The sequence below is a fragment of the Watersipora subatra genome, chromosome 10, assembly GCF_963576615.1.
Source record: "Watersipora subatra chromosome 10, tzWatSuba1.1, whole genome shotgun sequence".
In the NCBI taxonomy this organism is placed as follows: Eukaryota; Metazoa; Bryozoa; class Gymnolaemata; order Cheilostomatida; family Watersiporidae; genus Watersipora; species Watersipora subatra.
Genome location: NC_088717.1, coordinates 54,123,106 through 54,146,708, shown reverse-complemented (window position 1 = coordinate 54,146,708; position 23,603 = coordinate 54,123,106). Strand labels below are relative to the sequence as shown.

Sequence of the window (23,603 nt, the reverse complement as noted above, 5' to 3'; positions counted from 1 at the left end):
TCACCTCCTCTTATGCATTTCATTCACTAAAGCATACCCGGTGATGCATGCCTAGCTTGTGAAGCTTAGCCTACCGTTACATGTAGGTAGCGATGACATGGGTTTAATATTGTAATGGAAATGGTCCCGCTGTCAAAATTCTCGCACATTTCTGTTTAAAATATGTTTCATGATGGCAAGTGAAATATTACATATAGTTTTACTAAGAGACTTTCAATGTTCCGCTCTATTGCTAGTAAAGCCTATAACATATACAATTGTATTTTTATTCTATTTCATCTGTTTTTTGGTAGTTGAGTACTTGATCATTTCTTACTGACAAAGGGAATACCTGCTATTCGTGTAAAAGTTTAAAAGTTTTTATGATTGGGTTACTACATAAAGGTAAATATGTCTATGGAATAGGAAGCTCCTAGATGAAATATCTCAGTTAGTTGAAGCTATTATTGCAAGCCAATTTAAATATAATACATTATTTGGCTAAAAATTTAGTAATATGAAGAGGTGACATGGAGGGCTACAGGTGATTTCGACGGTGTTTTTTGTTGTGTAGATCAATATGGAATCAGCAGGCAGACTATTGTATGGCAGATGGTGAACCGAAAGCATAAAAACTAGGGCTTCAGCCATGAAATGGTCTACGAGGACTGATTGGATAAATACTTCATCTGAGAGGCGATTGAAGTCACTATGAAGGGTTGAAGAACTAGAACGTGTTTATATTGGAATTGAATACTCTGTAATTGGGTGTTAGGCTATAGTGAGTGCTTATTAGCAGTCTGACAGAATCCGCATGTGTATTTTAGGAGCTCAATGACCACACTCACAAACATGAGACCTTTAGTTTGCAGAGGCATTAGCTTTCGAGGAACTGTGTTTATGTTTGCTAAATAAAATACTCATACAAGAGACATGAATTTATTCATAAATGAATTACTACAGATGAATTTACACAAAGTTTTGATAGATTTTATCAGAAATTATTGGTATTTTTCTATCATTTGGGATTGTTTTTAATATTTGAGTTGATCTGACTGCCAGCTAATGTTTCAAGATAAAAATTGACGAAACGTGATTGCGGTTAAAACGCTCAGATTCAAGTGAAAGAGCGATTATGATATCTATAATTGCAGAGTCCGACCAAATAAGGACGAGCAACGCTTCAACGCACTAGCCGACATCACTAACTTGAGAGATAGGCAGCCGAGAAACTAGTGATGTCATTTCAGTGCATATTGAGCTTCTGAACGTTTTAAGCGCCATCAAGTTTTTTATCAATTTCAATCTTGGATGATCCTGGCGGGCAGATCACCTCAAACATCAAAAGCACCCGCAAATGATAAAAAAGCACTGATACTGCCTAATAGAATCTAGAATATAGATCTAGCCAGAATATAGATCTAGAATAGAATCTACAAAAAATTTGTTGAAGTTCATCTTTAATGAAATCTATTCCCAAAATGAAACTGCAACTGTTCGAGGTTGACCAATGAACTACTGACGTACGTGTATAATAGCTCTTGGTTAAAAGCTAAGGTAATGATGAGAGCGGGTCGTTGTATTGATCTATGTCTTTGTTATAAGAACAAGTGCACACATACCGCTATACACAGGCGTTTGTTCAGGCCATCAGAGTCTCTAGTCTTATTGATTAGCCATTCAGTTATGTAGTTTGTTAAGAAGGCCTTGTTATAGCAGTCAGTAATATCAATTTAGTGAACCGAGGAAGCCTTCCAGATGTTTATACATGTATAACAAGTGTGCTTCACCTGCAAGGTAATTGGATTCCGTTATAAATTGATCCAAACAAGATTGATCTTTCCTTACACTGTGAGTATGCTCTATGTTCATTCCAAGGTTATAGCCAGGAAAGGCTCAGGCGATTGGCTGATTGCTAGTGTATTGTCTAGTCATCGAATGGTCCGCCTTTATCGCTAGCGTTTAAATAGCGTTGATTATCTCTCTAATCCCTAAGATTAGAAAAAGCGAGTGGACGAGAATCAGTTGTTAACAGACCGCACGCCTGCTTTGTAAGAAAGCGCTCGACTACGCTCCGCAAAGTCTGCATAGACATAAAATGGATTCGTGGTTTTTAGCAGCTGTGAAGAAGGCCCCTGGCAATGAGACGATGCCGGCTGAAGACCCATTAAGACGGTTTGTTTTGGGGAAGCTAAGGAATGCCCCGACACAAGTGATATGCATCTTGCTTGTGATTACTCAGGCTACCCTCCTCAACTACCATCTGGCTCAGTCGGTAAGTTTCCAGTAAGCATGCATTGGGAAGATGTACTGTGTAAAGGTGTGGCCACACGCGCCGATTTTTTCGTTGGTTTCGACCGAAATCATGTAATGAACGAAAAACACTGAATCACTTAGCCAAAATTCACAAGATTGTCAGAGTTGTGCATGCACACCGAAATCGTCGGCAAAACGGTTTTAATTGGCTAAACAAATTACTAGCGAGCCCGATTCTACCAGCTTTCGCAAATAGTATAGTCCAAGACACGTATTACGACACAAAATAAATGTCCCAGTGCAATTCAACATAGTTCATACAATGCAACTGCCTAGATTGCGCTATTGTTGGTTCTTTATCGTTTGGACACCATGGCTACAAATCGTTTCTTTTTTAATAATAACAATTTCTTTTTAGCGGTAAGAGTTCCGTTGTAGAACGCGCCGCTATCTTTAGCACAATCAAATCAGTTACATCGTATTTACTATGGCGAATTGCGTTAAGATTTTTCTTGCGTGTCACTTTATGTGTCTCGGACTATATAATCGCAATAGCTGCTAGAATTGTGCTCGCTAATAATTTGTTTAGCCAATTAAAAGCATTTCATCGACTTCTTTTTTTATCGAAGTCTGAAAAAAGAAGTGGGCTTTATAACTTTGTGGAAGAATCGAACATCAGATAGCTCTGGCAGTTATTACTATATATTCGACGAGAACCAAAACCTGTAATACTTTGGTAGGTAGGCGAACTTTCTCCCTTTTCATTTTTCAGGGTCATTTCTGTGATTGTGTATACTGACCTCCTTAACAAATGCTGATGGTGGACTATTGATAAAAAAAATAGTGATGCATCTTGCTTAGGTGCCTTTTCCAGAAAGTCCAATGAGATGAACAATAAGCAGATGAACTCATGCTTTATTATTATCAGTTTTCATAGAGTTATCCATAGAGATATTAAAGAGTGTTAATTGTCAGCTCTTTGTCTACTTTTTAACGCTTAGTGTCATATTTTTGTTCATAGTTGATATGGTGACAAAGCAATACATGTATAGTCATGATGGTGCAGAATAGATTCACCTAAATAGTTTTACCATTAGTATAATTTAAACAGCGCCTTCCTCCTACAGCTAAACTATGTTTCTGGGTTAGTAGAGTCCTTTTTATAGTAGAGTTATCATATGCTCAGCATGTAACTAGGTTAGTTGGCATGACCTTTAACCTTGGATAATTTTGATAAATGATAGCAGGGCTAATCCTCAAAGTAGATTGAAATTATAAATATTTCTCTATTTCAATTTTATTATATTTGGTAGCTTGTGAGGTGGTTCTTTGACCGTTCAGCTTGTTTCAAACATAACTCCCAACACAAGCGTTGTCGTAGACTATCCGCTTGGGGTGTTAATGCAGGAGGTGCCACTCTTGAGTAGTGTTTGTATGATTTGAATTGGCACATTTTAGAGGGAAAGAGATAACAAGATTGAACGCGTGTTTATCTAGAAATGTGTTACTAATAGCTGAGACTATTACGAAGTCGTATTGCACTGTGTCGTGAACAGTAGATAAAGTATGGGTGTTTGGAGATGCCTACGTTTAGTTTCCCATCAATCTTTTAGTCATGTCGCAATAAATGCACTAATTATTTTAACATATTTTTAGCTCCTCTTGTTCTTCGCCTACGCAATCTTGTGAATCATTCACTTCTAAGTATCGTTCAATACTCTCATTTTTGCAGGTCAACTAAGTGTAACATAAACCGGCCGACAGTTACTTTGTTAAGCAATAACAGCCTTTTCTATTCTTTATTTTACCAATCGCTGCCTAAGTAAATACAGCTATTCTAACAATGGAAACGTTCACTAAACAAACAAGGGCAATAAAAACTATACAAGGGTAAATGGAGAGGCTTAATAACTAAGTTAGTTCATGGCCATTTGTATTGTTCACTAAAATCAAAACAATTCAGTAACAAATTTAATATTACTAACATGCTGACTTGCTGAGCGCACTGACTTGCTGAGCGCACTGACTTGCTGAGCGCACTGACTTGCTGAGCGCACTGACTTGCTGAGCGCACTGACTTGCTGAGCGCACTGACTTGCTGAGCGCACTGACTTGCTGAGCGCACTGACTTGCTGAGCGCACTGACTTGCTGAGCGCACTGACTTGCTGAGCGCACTGACCTGCTGAGGATACTGACTTTCTGTGGGTACTGACTATTGAACTTAAAACCCCTGGAATGGCAATCACGTGACTTTTACATTGATAGTGATACATAATGCATGTGTCATATTGGAGAGCTAATCGTATACTAGTTCCGTTTGTAAGCAAATAGTGAAAAATGAGAGAAACATACATGTTGAATAGTTATTTTCCAGCTGGGTGTTAACAAAAACTCCTCCTACACAAGGTTTAGAGTGCCCTGATAAAAGAAAACCTATTTATAACATATGGAGTGGGATATAATAAATGATAAGTAGATGTAAAATAGATTTTCGTGGACCATATTAGTCATACAAACTGTTGTATTACAGATGCATAAACCCAGCAAATGATATATCCAGGCAAATAACAACTGTTCCATTATACTAAAAATTATATTACATATGCATGAACCATAATGGAGAAACTTAGCACGTGAAGTATTTCGATAAAAACAACACATATGCTGCCAAAACAGAAACCGTTTTCAAGATTTAAATGATAATAGCTTATGAATGTATGATATGTATAATACAGTATCTGTAAAAGATGGAATAAACTACTGCAACAGCTACTGTAAATGGAAATTAAAAACAGTTGTAATAGAGGATAATCAAAATAATGCAAACAAGGAAATGCAGGCATTAGTGTAATCAGATGATTAAACTTATACATACACGTTACAGAAGCGGTGTAAAAGGAGATTTGTATACCACTGAATATTGAGCCAAGGTGCATCAGAGTTTCTTAGAACTAAATCAGATTAGAAATAACAGCACAACAACAGCTACAGATGAATATTACAGTGATTACATTGTTACTGGCTTTTAAAAAGTACTACTTTAGTATTTTAGGCCACAAAGATGCACCTTGCAGTTTGAATGTAGGGTTTTAGCATAATGATGCTGTCGGGGATCATAAAACGACTGAAAAAGGTTTTTCATCAATGACGCAGTGGTTGGATATGCCATCTGCCGTGTCCGCAAGGTGTTTCCCCAAGGCATAGCACATCACTAGATCTCACACTACTGATAACATATACCACACAATGGAGTGGATCTGGCTTTGTATTAATACGAAAGTATCGATCTGCAACTAGCAGGTTCCTGATGAAACCGTCTGATGGACGCACCAATCATCCATTGTTTTATAGCTCAAGTATAGAGATGTTGGTACTGGATACTTGACTTAGTGGTAACCAGCGACTGACGGCCAATGTCACGACAGCACTTTAGTTGGCTTTTGCACAATGTAGCCATCTATATAGTAGACTATACTGTTACCTATAACAAAAATTTGACATCTGAAATCATTGTGAGCTCCACAAACTGATCAACTTCTGGAGTAGCCGATATGATGAGAATCTCGATTTGAGCAGTAACATTACCTGTCTTACCAGCATCTGATTTTGCACCACATTTGCTGATAAGTTTGTGAAAGGTAGCCTTAAACTGAGTAACAGTAGGATTATTGTTCTAACCACCTAAACAAAAGCATCAATTATAACAATTACATAAAATCAACAAAAATGAATGTCTTATTCACATAAACATAGTACCCTCAAGATACAACAATACAACTAATAAAATAAGCGAGAATAAAACAGGTCAAAATGCTACCATATCGCAATGTAAAATGAAAATGTGGCACTTTTCACTGGAAGTCATTCACACACATCTTAGGCATAAAGCTTAATGAAAATTTCTTAATCAAGCATGACTCAAAAATGGATAGCATCCATGAGATTATTTCAATAGAAATGACAACAAACAAATTGCAGAAATACTGCAATTTGACTGGCAATAACTGGCAAGATGTACTAGCCATTGCCACAGATGCATTATTAGAGAAATTCACAACATCTTCTAAGCTGCAGACATATTCATAAGCACTTGCTGTGCCATGGCAGCTGTCACTGTTTTGCATGCTGTTTGAGGTTTCTGAATTTTTTTTAGATATATCTACTTTAAGTTGAACAACCTTGCAGCACTGTGCTTGACAATATTGTTTTGAATTCAATCATTGAAAAGCACCATTCAACATTGAAAAGCACCATTCAACATTAAAAAATATTACCTTTAAATGACTTCAGTCGAACATTTTAACCTGTTCTGTCAAAACATGGATCATTGGAATGTTCGTTGCAGATAAGTGCCCAAGGATCAGGCTTCTTCACTCTTCTGCGATTGTGATACCATTGTAAATAAAGAGAGTTCTCAGCTTTGTTTGGAAATCTAAAAATTAAAATGAAACTGTAGTAGTTAGTCAGCAACAGTAGTAATAACAATAGTATTATTACTCTTATCGCCTTACTACTAGCTATATCCAGGTACAACAATAAATAATATTATAGACACTACAATATTTAAAAATAACCTAATGGTTTGTAGTTCCAAAATATTAATATACCTAATAAAGAATTCCAAATTTAAATAATTAAAAACCTTCGTTCTGAAGGAAGTAAAATTTCACTCGACAATAAATTATAAATTTATTAGTGAGTGAAAAGTGAGTGTGATTTATTATAAATCACACTAGCTTATAAATTTATCTAATCACCGACAACATACAGTCAAACTCGTACACTCAGTAGTGACACTGATCGCCTCTCACTCACCCAGTGACTAGTGTAGTAGAACTAACTAGTGGCAGTACTAACTAGTAGTAGCACAACTAGTAGTAGTCATAGACTTTAGCAATAGTAATAGAACTAGTAGTAGAAGTGACTCACTTGTGAAATGTCATGCCCTTTCCTTTGAAAGTCCATTTCTGCGGTTTTTTGCAGTTCATAGAATAGCAATAGCACTGTGCACCTACACCCTTCTGTCTCTTACATAAATTATTAATAGTAATCTCAGTAGTATGTTCCTTTAATTTAGCGGTGTATTCGTGATCTTCCATAGCTGTTAAATCTGAAATTAGATTTCTTTCTCACATTGAACACAATGAAATTAACTCAAATGCTAACTGAACATGGCGTCGGCCGGAATTCTGTAATCGCGAATGACCTTTGCCATTCTAGGGATTTTGAGTTCAATGGTACCGACTTGCTGAGCAGACTGACTTGCTGAGGGTACTGACTTGCTGAGGTTACTGACTTGCTGAGGTTACTGACTTGCTGAAGAAGTTCCAGTCAGATGAGCGTTCACTAACAATTTTATAGTATTATGTAATTTCAAGAAATAACCTGGAAATCACAAATACATGAAGCTTTGTCAGAGTTAGGAGGTTTAGAAGATAATTATAGCTTCTTGTCATAGTCCGTTATTGACCCTTTTGATGAAGACTTTGGATGATTCTAGGCTTATTTGTATTATGGAAGCGAGTAATATCGAGTGTAGTTGTTATTTACTGATGGATCTTTCAAGACAGTTGAGAGTTGATCAGTTGGTCTATTTTTTAATATCATTCTTTTGTAGTCAAGTCGTATGAGGTTATGCTTTCTAGTTGTGAAAGGAAGTATACTTGCTGCTCAAAAGTACAATTCGCTTTGGTATTTCACTTTACCAATCGATAGAGCAGTGCTTTTGTAACGACCGATGATGAACTACAGTCTGAGTATACAATTTGTACATGGGGTTAATGTGTCATCAAAAGTCTAGGATATGCACACCGAGTCTTATAGTCTAGCCTTTAAAAATACTACAACTAGACGTGTCTAGCATGTTGTACTCTTCTTTGTAGGGGAACTTTCAAGTTGGGTTCGAGATGAGTTAGACAAAATCCTGAGGTAAAACTTAAATGGTTTTTGTTGTTTTTATCAGAATTTGCAAAGAAATATTGTACCTTTTCAGACAAACTAAAGAGAGTATTTATCATTATGCACTCTATATGCTCTATATATATATGCATCTGACCATTCAGGCTAGATCATGGATGGCCAAATGATTTTGGTCATGATCCGCTACAGTCAAATCTGACAAATTAAAGATCCACAACTAGCTGAAAATGCGCTGTTTTCTTTTTACCACATATAGACATGCAATTATTTGTGTACATCTTAAAACAAAGCATCAAATACGATTTTAAAAACTTTGTTTATATACTTAATTGGACTAAAAATCAGTGAATGAATGTGCTGTGATAAATAGGTCTGATATCAGTGAGAAAAATGATGAGTGGGCTTTGATTTCACAATACTATCAAAATGCGGTTTCCTGCTACTTACAGCGACACTTAAAGTATATAAAGAAGAGTATGTGTGAAACTTGTTCATGATTGTTTTTCACAAAATTCATTGCTGAAAACAATGAATTTACAAAAATCCAAAAAAAAGTTTCCAAAAATCTTTTTTAACCAAATTTTTAAAAAAATATTTCAAAAATATTTTTGACAGCCAACTTGAAAGATCCACAAAAAACTACAGAGATCCACATCCGGAGCTCAATCCGCCATTTGGCCATAGTTGGGCTAGAGGGTGTGAAAATTCTTCATGTCATATATTTATGAGGATATAAACTGAACTCCTGTGCCTTAAATGATAACTCAGAGTGAAAATGAAACATTTAAAGCACCAGCTATAAAAATGTTAGAGGTTGACTTGCAACAAAATTCACATTACAGTTATTTGATATGAAAAGATTCACCATGTCTTACTCTGTTGTGTTGTAAGTGCCAAATATGTGGAAAGGTGATTACAAGCTCTTAAAAGCTAAAAAACGAACAGAAAATCGCAGCCCCACGAGACCGCCGTAGTTTGGATTCCCTTTCCAAAACGGCTCAAATGTGATGTAGTTGTGAGAGATGGTTTCTGTTTACACTTTCATGCAATCTTATTCGTCGAAATATTTTCACAAATATACTTCACGCCTTCAATAAAACTATGTCTATTGTTCTTGTGCGTCTATTTTATCGTCATCGTAATGCTGTAACTTTTAGCAATGATATCTTATAGCTTACCGTAAAAATTCATTAAACATTTTAACCTTACCTCAAAGGAGTACATATCATTGTCTGATAATCATGACGAGCCTGTTGGTTACCTGTGATAATCGAAAAGTGCTGCAAATATTGTTTGCGAAGTATTGGGTCACATGATCAGATTACGACTTACCAATTGGACCAGGCCGAAACAAAACTGTAAAGTAGCGAGCATCTATATATGATACGGGGTCCTCGGTAAAACCCGAAGTGTTTGTCATAAACTAGTACTACGATAAGTTTTATATTGAGCTTTGCATTGGCCTTTCAATTCACGCGAGAACATACGTGACAAGATGATAACCAAACTGGAATGACTACGTCAGATAAATAAACAGATTCCAATCTACGGCGGCTTTTCGTTTTTGAGCTTTTAAGAGCTGGTAATCACATTTCCACATATTTGGCACTTACAACACAACAGAGTAAGACATGGTGAATCTTTTGATACCAAATAACTGTAATGTGAATTTTGTTGCAAGTCAACCTTTAAGACTCGAGCCTTGGTTGAGTATGATAAGGGACCAAGAAATGCACCTCTGAAACTTGCCTCGAAATGTGATTCTCTATCGAATTTATTTCAGATGGTAGCTCTGAAAGAGTATTAATGTGGTAAAAATTTGCGCTAACATTAACTACCTGTTTTAAGTCATTTTTAAAAGGATTCATTTCGTGTAATGAATCATTTATATAAGGTTACTCATTTGTATAAGGAAATGGTACTCATGACCATGATTCAGTTAAGTGGTTCTAAGTGCTCGAATCAAGTGCACATTAAGCACAGTCTGTATGCTGCCTTGTGAAGTCTTCAGTGTCAGCCATTATGTATCTCAAACCCTTTTGCTGTGACGCTTCTCAAGCTTGGTAAAAGATTTGTTGATTGAGATGGTCTGATTCACGTTCTACCGATAATCACGGTGCCGGTCTGATCTACCGATTCTTATTGAAAACTAACTTGGTTCAGGTACAGGTTCAGATATTTTTGTGTTGCATAGATAAGTGTTCATTTTATTATTAAAAATATAAATTTACCTAATAGTACATAATTGTTCATGAAAGAAAAAAGTATATATTTTAAAAGATTATGCATGAACTAACAAGTTTAAACAAAATCAGTCTGTTTCTAACAATTGAAGATCACTTTAAAGGCATGGTCACACGAGCACCGAACCGACGTAGGATCGGTTCGGTTTGGAGGCTGGTTCAGTTCATGGCACATGTCACATGCCATCCGAAGTCACTTCGCTTCCTAGATACCATACGTATAGAGACAGGACACGGTTTCATTAGTAGTTTTTATGTATTTGAGTTAAATATTTCTATTGTAAACAAAAAACTTTGAGGAACAATTATAAATTATAATTACACAGCAGACTTATCAGAAGATGGTTCAGCTGCTCAAAATAAATCACTCGATACAAAGATTTTGTCAACTTTTCCCATCAACATAATTATATTTTTTTATTAACATTTTAATGTTTTTCTATGCTGAGTACATAACAAACAAAAACAGTCTTTATCATAGTTCTGTGGTTTTACATAAATAAATCAGTCAACGATTCTTCATCAGAATGAGTATGACACATTACTAATATTCTACACGAAAGAAAATCACACTCATTCTCTTACATTTATGCAAAACTTAAGTGCAACATCTTACATTTATGCAACACATTCACAACTCCGGGTGAGCCTTGTCGTAAATTGCTTCTTGTTGTTTATTTAACGAAATAAAATTATCGTCCCATTTCTTTTCTAACTTTACTCACACGCACATAAAGAGAAATGTGACGCGTGCTCGCTGAAATTCTAGAAATTTTAACCAGCCAATAAAAGCAAGAGTTCGGGCACGAAATTTCGAGCAGGACCGAAATAGTTCGTTTCGGCCAGAAATGTCTTCGGCCGAACTTTTTACAGCTGAGAGCGACGTCGTTTTGCGTCATTTAGTTCGGTTCGGCGCACGTGTGACCACCCCTTTAGTGTGTCAGCTACCGTAAAACCTCTATTTTATGCCATGGCCCAGTGTTTTTCAACCCCTTTACATTTCATTTATTTATTGGTGATGTTCGAATAGACGATGGCGCTGTATTTTTACTAGCTTGTATTTGTATAGCTTACTAAACGCACACACTTAAAGCTAATTTTTAGTATGTAGTTTGAACTATTCTACTGTATTTCACACTTTTTGTTACTAAAATTTTATTAATTATCAGTTTCCATCTTCGCTTTCACAATAGCTTTTAGCGGTCGTGTTTAAATCTTTTTCGATCCTGTCTTAAATCTTTTTCTATCTACATGTAATTCGGCCAAAAGCCTGAACGATGCTGTTTTCGTATCAAAGTGGATTTTTGTTAGAAGGTTAAGAAAAGTTGTCTAACCTAGAGAGTCCCGCGATGAAAACTGGAAACAAAAACGATTGTTTCCAAACAAACCCAATCAACATACTGATCTCTAATGGAATATTCTTACTTCGCTCTCAACACCTCACTTTTTTGCATTTACTTTACATTTCTACAAAAAATTTAGTAGTTTCTTATAGGCAATTTTGTTTTCTTTCAAATGGTGTATGATGCAACAATCAATTTTAGAGCGACTGCCAATGGGAGTAATACTTGTTATTTAATGTTGCGGCCTCTCCATTATAACTTTTATAAAAATAGTGAGCCCAGCAGCCTGTTTGTTTGGAAATGAGCTCGCTCTCATATTCTCTTCCAATGGTTGCGGCACTCTGTGAAGGTATACAGCTCTGATCTGACCTTTTCAGCTCTTGTAAGAAGGGATTGCAACTCCAACTTTTCTACTTGTCTTAAACGGAAACTATCTCCGTTTTACTCATAAGAGTTTCTGGACTGAGAAAGATCGGTGATCATGTCTTTTTCAGGCACTGTGAAAGTATTTTCGGCGAACAGCATTTCGGAGTCTTGGTACATAATAAGTCGACTGACTGCCAAATTTGAACTCAGGTGAAAATTTGTTAAATTCAAATAGATAAAATAAGATTCGAATGGTGAGGTGAAAAAATCATCATGTTCAACTTCGTAAGGTGAAAATCCATACATCATGGTAATCGTATCCTGAGGGCTCACTGTATGTCGAAGTATCAGGCAGAGTTAAACCAGGAACTACTTAAAGTAAAAGCTATCGGCTGGATACAGTTCTTAATTATTTCTATGGTGTCGCTTTCAATGTTTTGCTGAATAAACCGTCAAGCTTTGGATTTAAAAGCGAACTTCGTTCTCAGATGACGCTCAAACAAATGTTGCGTTCAAATAAAGGTGGCGCTCAAATAAAGGTGACGCTCAAATAAAGGTGACGCTCAAATAAAGGTGGCGCTCAAATAAAGGTGGCGCTCAAATAAAAGTGGCGCTCTAATAAAGGTGGTGTTCAAATAAAGGTTTTACAGTAACAACGGGATTAGTCTCCCTTTACCACCAATCACACTTCCTTGTGAATGTTTAGAGCAATCATTGTTCCATGTAATTACTGCAGATCATATAATTATTTATATGAACTTCAAAATTCAACGTATAGATAGTAGCAGACGGAAACAAATTAGTGCAGGGAACACAAAAGAAAACAATCTATCGTTAGGAGAAGAGCGAACTTTATAGATCACCTGCCCAAATTAGTTTTGTAATGCTAGTTAATAGAAGCTGCTACACTAATTTCCTACTTCTCTTGTTTGTGATTGGCTGTAATTACATTGCTGTCAATGGAAACAGAACACGTATTATTTACATTATGACTAAAACAAAAAAAAGGTATCAGCTCTATTGATGCTGATCAGGCAATGAAAACTCTGTAGCTTATGATCAATGCTAGTATGACAGGTTAAAATACATGTACTCTAAGGTATTCTATGCATGATAGTTTATACCGATAACATCCGTATCGATACAGATACCAGAATCGAAGCAACTCTATTGCTGATCCAACTACTTGACAGTGTCATCACATTACGTGACGGGTGAACTAAGATGGTCTACAGTATGAGGGTATGGCAAGGTGTACCACACCATCATGCAAGGTGTAGAGGATAGAGACATGGCTGGAGAATCTACAAAGGAAATATGAACGAATTGGTTCCTAGTTAAACAAACAAAAAGAAAAACGAAGAAAAGAAAAGACTGTGAAATCAAATATTACAAACGGGAGACAAGAGACGTAAAGATGAACAGATGAGAGTAAATTGATGAAAAGAATTCTAGCTGCCCAGTGTGTTGTTTGTAGAGAACTTCAGGCTATCATTTGCTTTTCCGTTCTGTTGCTGAACCGTCCTAGTTTACATGATTAAAAATTCAATTTAAACCTGCTGATTGAAGGTACTATGTTCAACTAGCTAATATATCTGGTGCACAGGCTAGGAGACAATCTAAGAAGTAACTCAGTTGTGAAGAATCGTTGCAGTTATGTTTCAATCGGTCAGTAAAATCTTCAATATGAACCCATTAAAAGCAGCTCTCCTTTCATTTTTGCTTCACATATCTGGGCCTTATGAATGTCGCTATTTATAGAGTGATGCGTCTATTTTGTAATGGGCATTTCTAGAGTGGTTGGCTTGCGCTCCATTGAATGAAGACAAATGCTAGTAAACGCATTCACCTGGTTTTCATATTTGTTACCTTTACGGTTTTCATGTGATTCTCATGTATTCATATCGCTAATCCATCTTTTAAATAGGCTATTGTGTAAATGCAATGTGTTGTTGCTTTCAAATCAATGTATGCTTATTATGATGAAATTTAATTTGTTTGTGTTTTTAGTTTGTGTGCTTAAAAAAGTGAAGAATAATTGATAACTTAATCATATATGCTATTGATGGACTCCCTCAGATTACCCCATCCTCTAATTCTAGCATATTCAATAGGCAGTCAAGTGCCTTTAAAGTTTTTTAAACCACAATTCAGGCATCTATAAGCTCACTGTTATCATGCTGACAGATATTACAATTGTCATTGTATTTATTAGACTGCTTGAAATAAACACACTGTTTGTTATAAATTTATTGTTTGTCAAGTATTTTTGAAATGAATTATGGCATTGATGTGCATCAATGAAGAGATAAGAATGTTATTCACACAAATATTATTAAATATCAACTAATATTTACCGTTTTAGCCTGGTTTTGGTGGAACAGAGTAGTATCTGCACATTATGACATAAAGTCTCTAAAAAATTATGTTTATATTTGTTGAAAAATTTAGTCTATTTTATAATGGTTTTTAAACATATGTATACATATAGCTATATGGAAATTAATTGGTGGTCTCTGGAGTATTAGTAGCGTCTTAATATTTAGTTAGCGGGCCCTTATTGTCAATTGCGGAATAGGATAAAAATGGGTGCCAAATAAATATATTCGATTTATTGAAAATACTTTTGTTTGCAGAGTATCGATAAAAACTTTTTAATCAAATATATTATGTATGGTGCAACGTGAGGGAGCTAGGCCATATATTAAAAAACCCTATATGGCATATATATAGGTAGTCCCATGATTATCACTGTGTAGGGTTTTTCACTTTCTCAAGACAATGGAATGATGTGATTCAATCTATATATATCTCGGTGTTTGTCATTTGTTGGTCTGTCATTCGTGTGTCCAGTTATAGCGATAAAGTTTTTGGAACGAAAAATTCCAGGCACTAAAATTGCTTGGCAAAAAAAATACAGGTACTGAATTTGAACTCTTAACCTCTAGTTCTGCAAACAGGCGTTTTATCCATTAGAATATGTGTCTGCTAACTATGGAATCATTGTGCACATACTTATGTACCTGCCAATCTTTAATGCCGATTGGTTAAAATAGCACACTTTAGCTCACACGATCGTAGATCATGATTGTGTGAAATCATGATTGTGTGAAATCACGATTGCGTGATGCAAGCTTTTTTCCTAATGTTGGCTTTAGAGAGATGAACAAGGATTTATTGCCGTAAGAATTTAGACTAGCTTAAGTTACTCAAATTTATTGGGTAAAAATCTTAGCCAATTAAAACTAATTTTTTATGCAAAAGCTTTTTTATTACCCGTGCAACGCTAGGCATTCATCTAGTATACAAACATAATTGATGGAATGTTTTTAATGCTAGCTTTATAATCAAACCAAAATATAAAATCTCAACAGCCAGAAAGCCTCTCAGTATAGTGTCCCTTTCGTTGATATTTGTAGTATGACAACAAGTTGCTGTTTCTGTGGTTTATTGCTGATGCTGCCGTTATAGCCGTCTTCATTGTATCCTTCTACCTCAAAGAATGGCGGCTTGAACATGTATCTAAGAAACACGGAGAAGAGAGCGGATTCGCTAAAGGTCAGATGGAATCTGAAAATTTTCATGCAGTTACGACTACAAAACTAGCTTTAACACTCATAAAAAGGTATCCTTTGGCATTCTCAAATACAAAAAAACCATGACTAAAATTGGCGCTGACTTTGAAACGGTAAAAGTGAGGATTACTTGTTGACAGAAAGCAGGGTTAATCTTGAGACTATTTATTGCTCAGTAGTTCTAAATTCAAGACCGTCTGTTTTTACAAAAACGTACTATAAAGCGTATAACTGTAATAGAAAAATCTGGAAATCACTCTCAGAGTGCACATAGATAGAAGATGCTGGTAATTATAAAGTACGGGTAGGCCTAGACTGCTGGTACCTCTGAACTATAAACATTATTTTGAGATACCAGTATGTTTATCTGATTAGTTAGTTGTGAGTAACTATTTTAAGTGAAAGCAAAAAAGCTTTCTTTAGAGAGATTTTGAATGTTAGGTTTTCAGATATTTAAATGTCAATGTATGTAGTAATATATTAATTAAAGTTTAATTATGTTGATTATCAAAAAACGCATAATTCTATTCATAGCTTTTTATGCTTAAAAGTAGTTTTGTGAGAAGCATGGATTACCTGAACTCTAACATTCATACTTCACCTCCTGCTGCTCCTCCAACAGTTTCACTCTGTGTATCTCTTCTACTCATTGCATATCTTATACTCCTGTAAATTTTTATACTTCTGTATATTTCATTAAACTTTATGGTTTGGTACCAAATTTGGCTCTAGAAGGTGTACAGCCATAAGAAATCCATTCTATATCTTGCCAACTCGTCATTGCTACACTCAAGCCTAGCCTTGTATATACAAACGGGTTCCCTGATCATGGAGCGTATATATTACAAATTTTCTATTGACTGAAAGAACTAGGACTCGCACAGTTCCTTTTGAACTGAATGCCATTTTAGAGCTCTAATCTTGTAACATCTAACAACAATCTCTAATCTTGTAACAATAAAATAACATTAGCCAAATAGAGTGAATAGTTTTTGTTTATGGTACCTGTGGAGACATAATGATTGCAGGACACCTAACCTGATAGATGGTGCATGTTTCTTATAGATAGAAAAGCAAATAGTTTTATTGATAGATTTTTTTTAATTCTTTTAAATAATTGATGCCTTGAAAGAAATATAATAGTAACTGTCGATGTACATGTACATTCAATTGGATAAAGTATGTATATTTTTTTATGATTAAAAATCAAATAGGTTTAGTGTGAAGCTCTTTTCGCTGAAGAAAAGAAGCTTTCTAGCTCTGTCTATGTCAGGGGTCAGGGGTCGGCAACCTGCGGCTCCGGAGCCGCATGCGGCTCTTTCATCCCCTCGCTGTGGCTCCCTCTGACTTTGGATTCTTTTCCTTTTCTACCATATGCCAAGTAATTCATAAAACTTTAGAAATTTTATCACAAGATTTTGTAATATAAATTTAAAAAAATGTAATTTTGGTGATAAATCAAACATTGTCGCTTGATATGCGTCATTATTTATGTTCTATTTCCGTATTATTAGTACCTTATCACATGATTGTCACATGGCTTTAACTTTAACATAAAAGTGCAGAAAAACTTACTACCGGATTCGCCCAGAAGGCCAGATCGCTACTAGATACCTTCAAATATTATGTCAAAAAACGGGTTAAACAATTAGTGATCTAGTAATTAGGCTGGCCAACCACTTACTGTAGGACTGCAACATCGTCAACAACACTACTGACAAACAGCAACACTAATGCAGGTAGTGAGCCTACACCTTATAACAATTTATGCGCCAATAAAACGGCCAAAACTATTTTTTGTTCTTTGCAAATGTGTAATTTTGTTTTCTCAGCAGTTAAATGATTATACATAACACACCATTTCGTTTTATGGTGTAAACATGGCATAAAAACATTAAAAGCTAAGCAAAAAGGTTACATGTAGTGTTTATTTATTTATTAAAAATATCAAAGGGAGTTTGTGGTTCCTACTGTGTTCTTTCCTGCGGAAAACGAGTCTAAATGGCTCTTTGACTGGAAAAGGTTGCCGACCCCTGGTCTATGTCATGGCCTTCATTATCAAGAATTTCAATCAGTGTCTCATTAGAAACTAATGCCCTGTTGACAGCTATTTTTCATTTCTCAGCCAGCTTAAAATGCTCTCAGTATGTTGACGATATCTCGAGAATTAGAAGTCTAATCAACTTGTAACTTCGGTATTGGACTGAAAATTTATCACACATAAAGGGACCATGATTTTGTAATAATACCTTAACTAGAAATAAATATAACACAGCGAAACTACGCAGCAATGTTTTCTTGGGCATAAAATCTGATGAGAAGACAACTCCACAAAAATTTGAAGTCCTGAGCAAAGTCCATGCTTCAAAGTATTAGAAGGTTTTTGAAATGTTTGTGAGTTGCATAATTTCACAGGCTTCCAGACAATGCGAGCCCATTATTGGTCTGTCTCTTCCAACTATGGTCGTATTTTTCTCCCATGTCTTTTGCACTGCTTTCAGTCTTTGCTACACTTTCACTTGTCTAGCGAGACTGCTAATAGCATTAAAGATTTATTTTGTGTTATTACTTTAGGTTTGCCGTATGCTCCCTTGGCTTGGCTGATCTACAGCTCATTGTTAGGCGCTAGAGTCATCGATATATTTGTCCATGACCTTGAACAAAAATCAGAAATTCTTGACTTAAAATCAATTATCTGGTAAGTGTTTTTGTTATCTGATTGTTACCTTGTGAAAACAGATAACTCCAAAACTACAGCTATTTGAAATGAATCAGCTCATATCAAGTTAGAAACTTTTTTAAACATCGTCCTAATATAATTTGTCATTGCACAGCCTCACATGAGTTTTGTTTATTCAGCCTATCATATGTGTCATATCTATTTATGAAAGAAGCAAGTGAGGTGAAAAGACATCTAGTTAATTCCTTGTATTGTAGTGGTACTGCTATAATCTGCATATTCTTCACATGGGGACATCACCACAACCATGAGTCCTTAGCACGGAGGGCATCTATTATGTCTCTTGTTAAATTATTTACAATAGATGTCCTTGATACCGTAGACATATTAGACGTTCTGTTGATCATTGAAGAGAACCATGCAGTAAGTTTTGTTTGTACAATATGCTTAATACGTGTTTGAAAAATTATTCACTTTTTTTTAAATAAAAAATTTTGATTTGTGTTTTCCTGAATAAATTAATAATAATATTTTGCAAGAAGTTTAAAAAATCTTGAGTTTTCCCATCATTTATAGATATGTATATATTGTATATTTTTAAATTCTTACATAATTTTCAAAAAACTGCATTTAATGTAAAGTTGTTGGAGGAAAAATTGTAAATAATCCCAGAAGAGAGGGTAACTCTAATACTATAGGTTTGATTAACAGCTATATGAGCTTCGGAAGTGTTTATGTCTTGTGAACTCGTTAATTTCATTATCTGAGTAACTTTTGCTATAGTGGCAGATCTTTTACTCATGCTGTAATCACTTCGGATCTGGATGCACTAGTGTTTACCAATAACAACTGATTGAAATCCTTTTAATATTGTTGTAATACATAGTTCACATATTCTTTTATAAACTCTGTTTTTGGTAGAGCTCAGATATATCTTTCTGTCATCACCAGTGGCCTTTCCGCGAACTGAACCCCAGCTTTTTGTTCACAGGTTAGGTGCCCTGGCAGCTAGTCTACGGCTGTTTTGTGTTTTCATGCCAAGGATAAAATTTTCGTCATTAAGTGAATAATACTTGCATCTTCAATGATAATCTATATATATATATATATATATATATATATATAAATTTCAGTGTTTGTCGTTTGTCATTTATACGCCCAGGTATAGCGATAAAATCTAGGATTTTACAAAAAATCCGCTTCGCACTAGAATTGAACTTAGAACCTCCAGTTTTGAAGACAGATGAGCTAAGCACTACAAATCCAACTGACAGTACTATGGAATAATTTTGCACATACTTATACACCTGCCAGTATTTAATTGGCAGATGCATAACCTACCTGCTGATTGGTTACTCTAACACGCTTCGCACTTCAGCTAGCACACTTGAAGATCATGATTGTGTGAAAAATCATGACGCGACTTTTTTCTTAGTGCTGGCTTCAGAGGGACGGACATGAGTTTTATTATAGTTAACTTAATCAATTAAAAATTAATTTTGCTGTGCAAAAACTTTTTTATCACTACTGCAACACCGAGCATTTAACTAGCTCACATGTACAGTCAAACTTTGAGTTGTGGTCACTTGAGCATACAAAGTAGTTTTTAACAGAAAACTACCAACATTTTAAAAATTTCACAACTTTGTAACTGAAAGTCAAAATCTAGCGAGCTAAAAAATGAAATGCAAAGAAATGTATAAAAAGGTACAAATTAAGTTAATTTAAACTATATACATGTACAATGTAACTCAGAGTAAGTTACCCATGATATTTTTTATCATTCATGCTACTAACAAATCCATCCATTGCAAAGTCTGCACTTCCGTTTACGTTTTTCTACTGTAAAATAACAGTGAAAACCGCTTTTTGTTGATTGTTGCTTTATTGATTTAATTTGTACATATAATTTAGTTCTTACTTGGTTTCATATACTGCATTTTAATGCTGTATGTAAATACTTATATTATTCATTATTTTTTAAGCTCTAGCTTTGACATGTGGCACCAGTCCTGACATTTAGCACTTGTTCTGACACCTGTCACCAGTTCTGACACTTGTCATCATTTGGCGCTCCTGACACCATGGCACTTCTTATGTTTTAGGACTTCCCCAAAGCTCTAGAATATGTTGTACTTGCAATAGTAACTATCAACCTCATTCGTCCGTCTGTGTCACTGACAAGTCTTTTTATTGATCACTTCGCAAAGCACATAACCTCTCTGAGAGTGAAGATATGGAAGTCACAGTTCGGTACGTAATGAACTAATCTTAGCTTTCAGCATGGTCGTTTTTTGCAAAAAGTGACAAAATAGATTGGGTACAAATGGTTGAGGAGTTTGTAATTAGTGGTAAGGGGTAGCGAAAAGCGCGAGGGTTCTTTGACGCGGCGTGTACAACAATGTTGTGGAGTTGAAGAAAATAAATGTGACTGGGGTGTTGTGCCATAGAAGACTGACTGTAAGTTGGGGTGAAATGGAAATATCAGTGATGTTTGCGATGTAAAAGGTGACTGACAGCAAGATGGACAGAGAATGGAGGTAGTAAGGATGAGTTAGACTTTTTATGTCACTAAGAAAAAGTATCAACAAAGAATATTGATAAGTACTAATGTTTTGGATAGTAAGACTGGGGAAAATGGAAAGTTTAGACGGATATTAGATGTTGAAGTCCCAAAGAAAAGAAAAAGAGGAAGGCTGTTTAGAAAAGGGATAGAATTTGTCTGAAAATTATGAAAAAGGTAAGAGTGGTAGAGTGCACAGGAGTAGTTGCAGGTACCCGAGACACTCACTATGTTTCCAGTACGCACATTTGGAATTGTGCACATTTGGAGTTGTGCGCATTCGGAGTTGTGCACACGTTGAGTTACGGTGCAATTAAATGTTTTAATGCACATTTGCACGATGCGATGCGTATTTAACGCCAGCGCTTTGGTAACAAGACTAGACTGTTTCACCGATTACACACCCCCAGAGGTCAATAAGTAGCGACGCAGCCTTGTCACGCTTAACAGCATTCGGAACATTAATCGCATTAGAACTGCTCAAAACGAAACAAAAGCTATTGAAGCATGGAAATTTTTAAAATGGAAATTTTTAAAATTTAGCCTGCATGATATTTTAATGTACATCATTCGCAAGTGCCGTTTTCATCATACGCAAGCATGATGGATTCGATAAAGATTAGCATGTAGCCAAACTCGCTTAGCTTGCGCATTTATGCCGTTTCCATGATGAGAATAACTTGTGGATTGACTCAAACTTGCACATCATTCGAGTCATGGAAACAGTGTATAACAGTGTATAACAGTGTATAACAGTGTATAACAGTGTATAACGACAGACTGAAAAACTTCAACGTTCATTCCTATATTGTTGACACGTACCATCACTGCATTTGCGCTCAAGGCTGAATAAATTACAAAATATTTTTACACTGCAATTACCTCTTTCCGAGAGGGGGGAGAGAGAGGGGAGAGAGAGGGGGGGAAAAGAGAGAGAGAGAGAGGGGGGGAGAGAGAGAGAGAGGGAGAGAGAGAGGGGAGAGAGAGAGAGAGAGAGAGAGAGAGAGAGAGAGAGGGAGGGAGGGAGGGAGGGAGGGAGGGAGGGAGAGAGAGAGAGGGAGGGAAAGAGAGGGAGAGAGAGAGAGAGAGGGGGGGAGAGAGAGAGAGAGAGAGAGGGGAGGGAGAGGGAGAGAGGGGGAGAGAGAGAGGGAGAGAGGAGGAGAGAGAGAGAGAGGGGGGAGAGAGAGAGGGGGAGAGGGGGAGGGGGAGAGAGAGAGAATAATCGCTAACTCATTTGGTTGCTTCACAGTTTCATTTTAGCAATTACATCAATAACAGACATTTTTAAGCTATTATTAATATTCACTTGTTTTACGTATCGAAACTAAAGACCGATTCAGACTATATCGTCGTATCTCGACAATGATGCCACAATACTTCGATGATCATTGATGATAACAATGTTCACATTATCACAAACCCATCCGCGTTTGCATCAGCAAATACTTTGTGACGCAGTGTTCGCATTTTTTTAAAATTTTTTGTGAAGAAACCTCTTTGTTTTCACGGAATTTATTTTAAACAGAAATAAATGAATCACGCTATCAGCAACCGTGATTTACTATCGCCGAACTGGTTCACATTGTTTAGGCGGTCGTCAATGCTCTGCGAAATATCGAGAAGGTTTTACAGCTGCTAACTTTTCTGATGTATCCACATTGCTTCGTCGATGCCTTCGGTTTACTGTTCGCATAATCGACAAGAAATGCTGAAAGGAAAACGCCGACATATAGTGATAAAGTGTGAACCAGTCTAAAGTACTGCACATATTGTAGAGAGTTGTCTGCCCTTGTTAGAAACTAACCACAAGCTATTTAAATGAATCACTTACAGAATGAGGTCATCGATTGTGTACTATTATCCCTAGCAGGTATGATGATATTCCGTTTGTTTGTAGAACTCATGCTTCTCAACATTCCTCTGCTGGTTATCAGAGTCTACCTGGCTGCCACCTATGACGAATCAATATCAGTATTTCTCGTCAAAAATATCCTTGGCATCTTTTTTGGATTAGTCGAAATATACGATTGCAGCTACGACATTCACAGCGAGAAGAAAAAAAATAGCCAAGATTTTACAACCATAGATGAAGAGCAGAGAACATTAGAGAAGCAGAACCAATCTGGTTCTGACAATGGACAGCAAGTGACTGTAAAATTGGACCAGATCGAAATATAGAGATGAATTAAAAACTTGAGCGCTGATTATATTTTTTATTATATTGCTGCTCACAGCTGCCTATTGTCTATTTTTATGCAAAAGTATCAAAGTGTTCACCTGAAACTGTTATATATAGTGTTGTTGGTAAGATATGCCAATTACAGTATATGCAGTTGTTTGTAAGTGGCCAGTGGGTTTTTTAGCTTAAACTGAAACATTTTGTACTGCTAAGAGGAAGCCTACTAGCTTTGGACCTACTTAATTGGTTGTGTGTGCTTAACCATAATTGTATGTGTGGCAGCCATTCATCATCTTCAGAGTATCGTTTTTCTGAATACTTAGTATAAGATTGAATTTATATAGTTTGTGGACAAATAGTCGTTTGCAAACATGGGAGAATAAATGAATGCAGTCAAGTATCAATCCACGAGTCACAATATTTTGTCACAGACTGTCCAAAGATGCAGGAGCTCTTTTTATCAGGCTCTACAAGTTTATCCTCCAAATCTAGACTTGAA

General features: G+C 36.0%; 2 protein-coding genes across 2 annotated transcripts in view; both read left to right on the top strand.

Moving 5' to 3' along the window:
* Nucleotides 1–23,603, top strand: part of LOC137405864 (uncharacterized) — a 405,083-nt gene that overhangs the window by 295,092 nt on the left and 86,388 nt on the right. The window lies entirely within an intron of this gene.
* On the top strand, nucleotides 1,974–23,454 carry LOC137406480 (uncharacterized). Its single transcript, XM_068093063.1, has 6 exons — nucleotides 1,974–2,254; nucleotides 15,527–15,665; nucleotides 18,257–18,380; nucleotides 18,620–18,785; nucleotides 20,468–20,615; nucleotides 22,823–23,454. The coding sequence occupies exons 1-6, from the start codon at nucleotides 2,078–2,080 to the stop codon at nucleotides 23,101–23,103; spliced, it is 1,035 nt and encodes a 344-aa protein (XP_067949164.1). The 5' UTR covers nucleotides 1,974–2,077; the 3' UTR covers nucleotides 23,104–23,454.

Excerpts from the sequence above, each read along its gene's own strand:
- LOC137406480 (XM_068093063.1), top strand. The coding sequence starts at position 2,078 with ATGGATTCGTGGTTTTTAGCAGCTGTGAAGAAGGCCCCTGGCAATGAG. Across the intron at positions 15,666-18,256 it reads AGAGAGCGGATTCGCTAAAG|GTTTGCCGTATGCTCCCTTG; the intron begins GTCAGATGGAAT and ends TTATTACTTTAG. Across the intron at positions 18,381-18,619 it reads GACTTAAAATCAATTATCTG|TGGTACTGCTATAATCTGCA; the intron begins GTAAGTGTTTTT and ends CTTGTATTGTAG.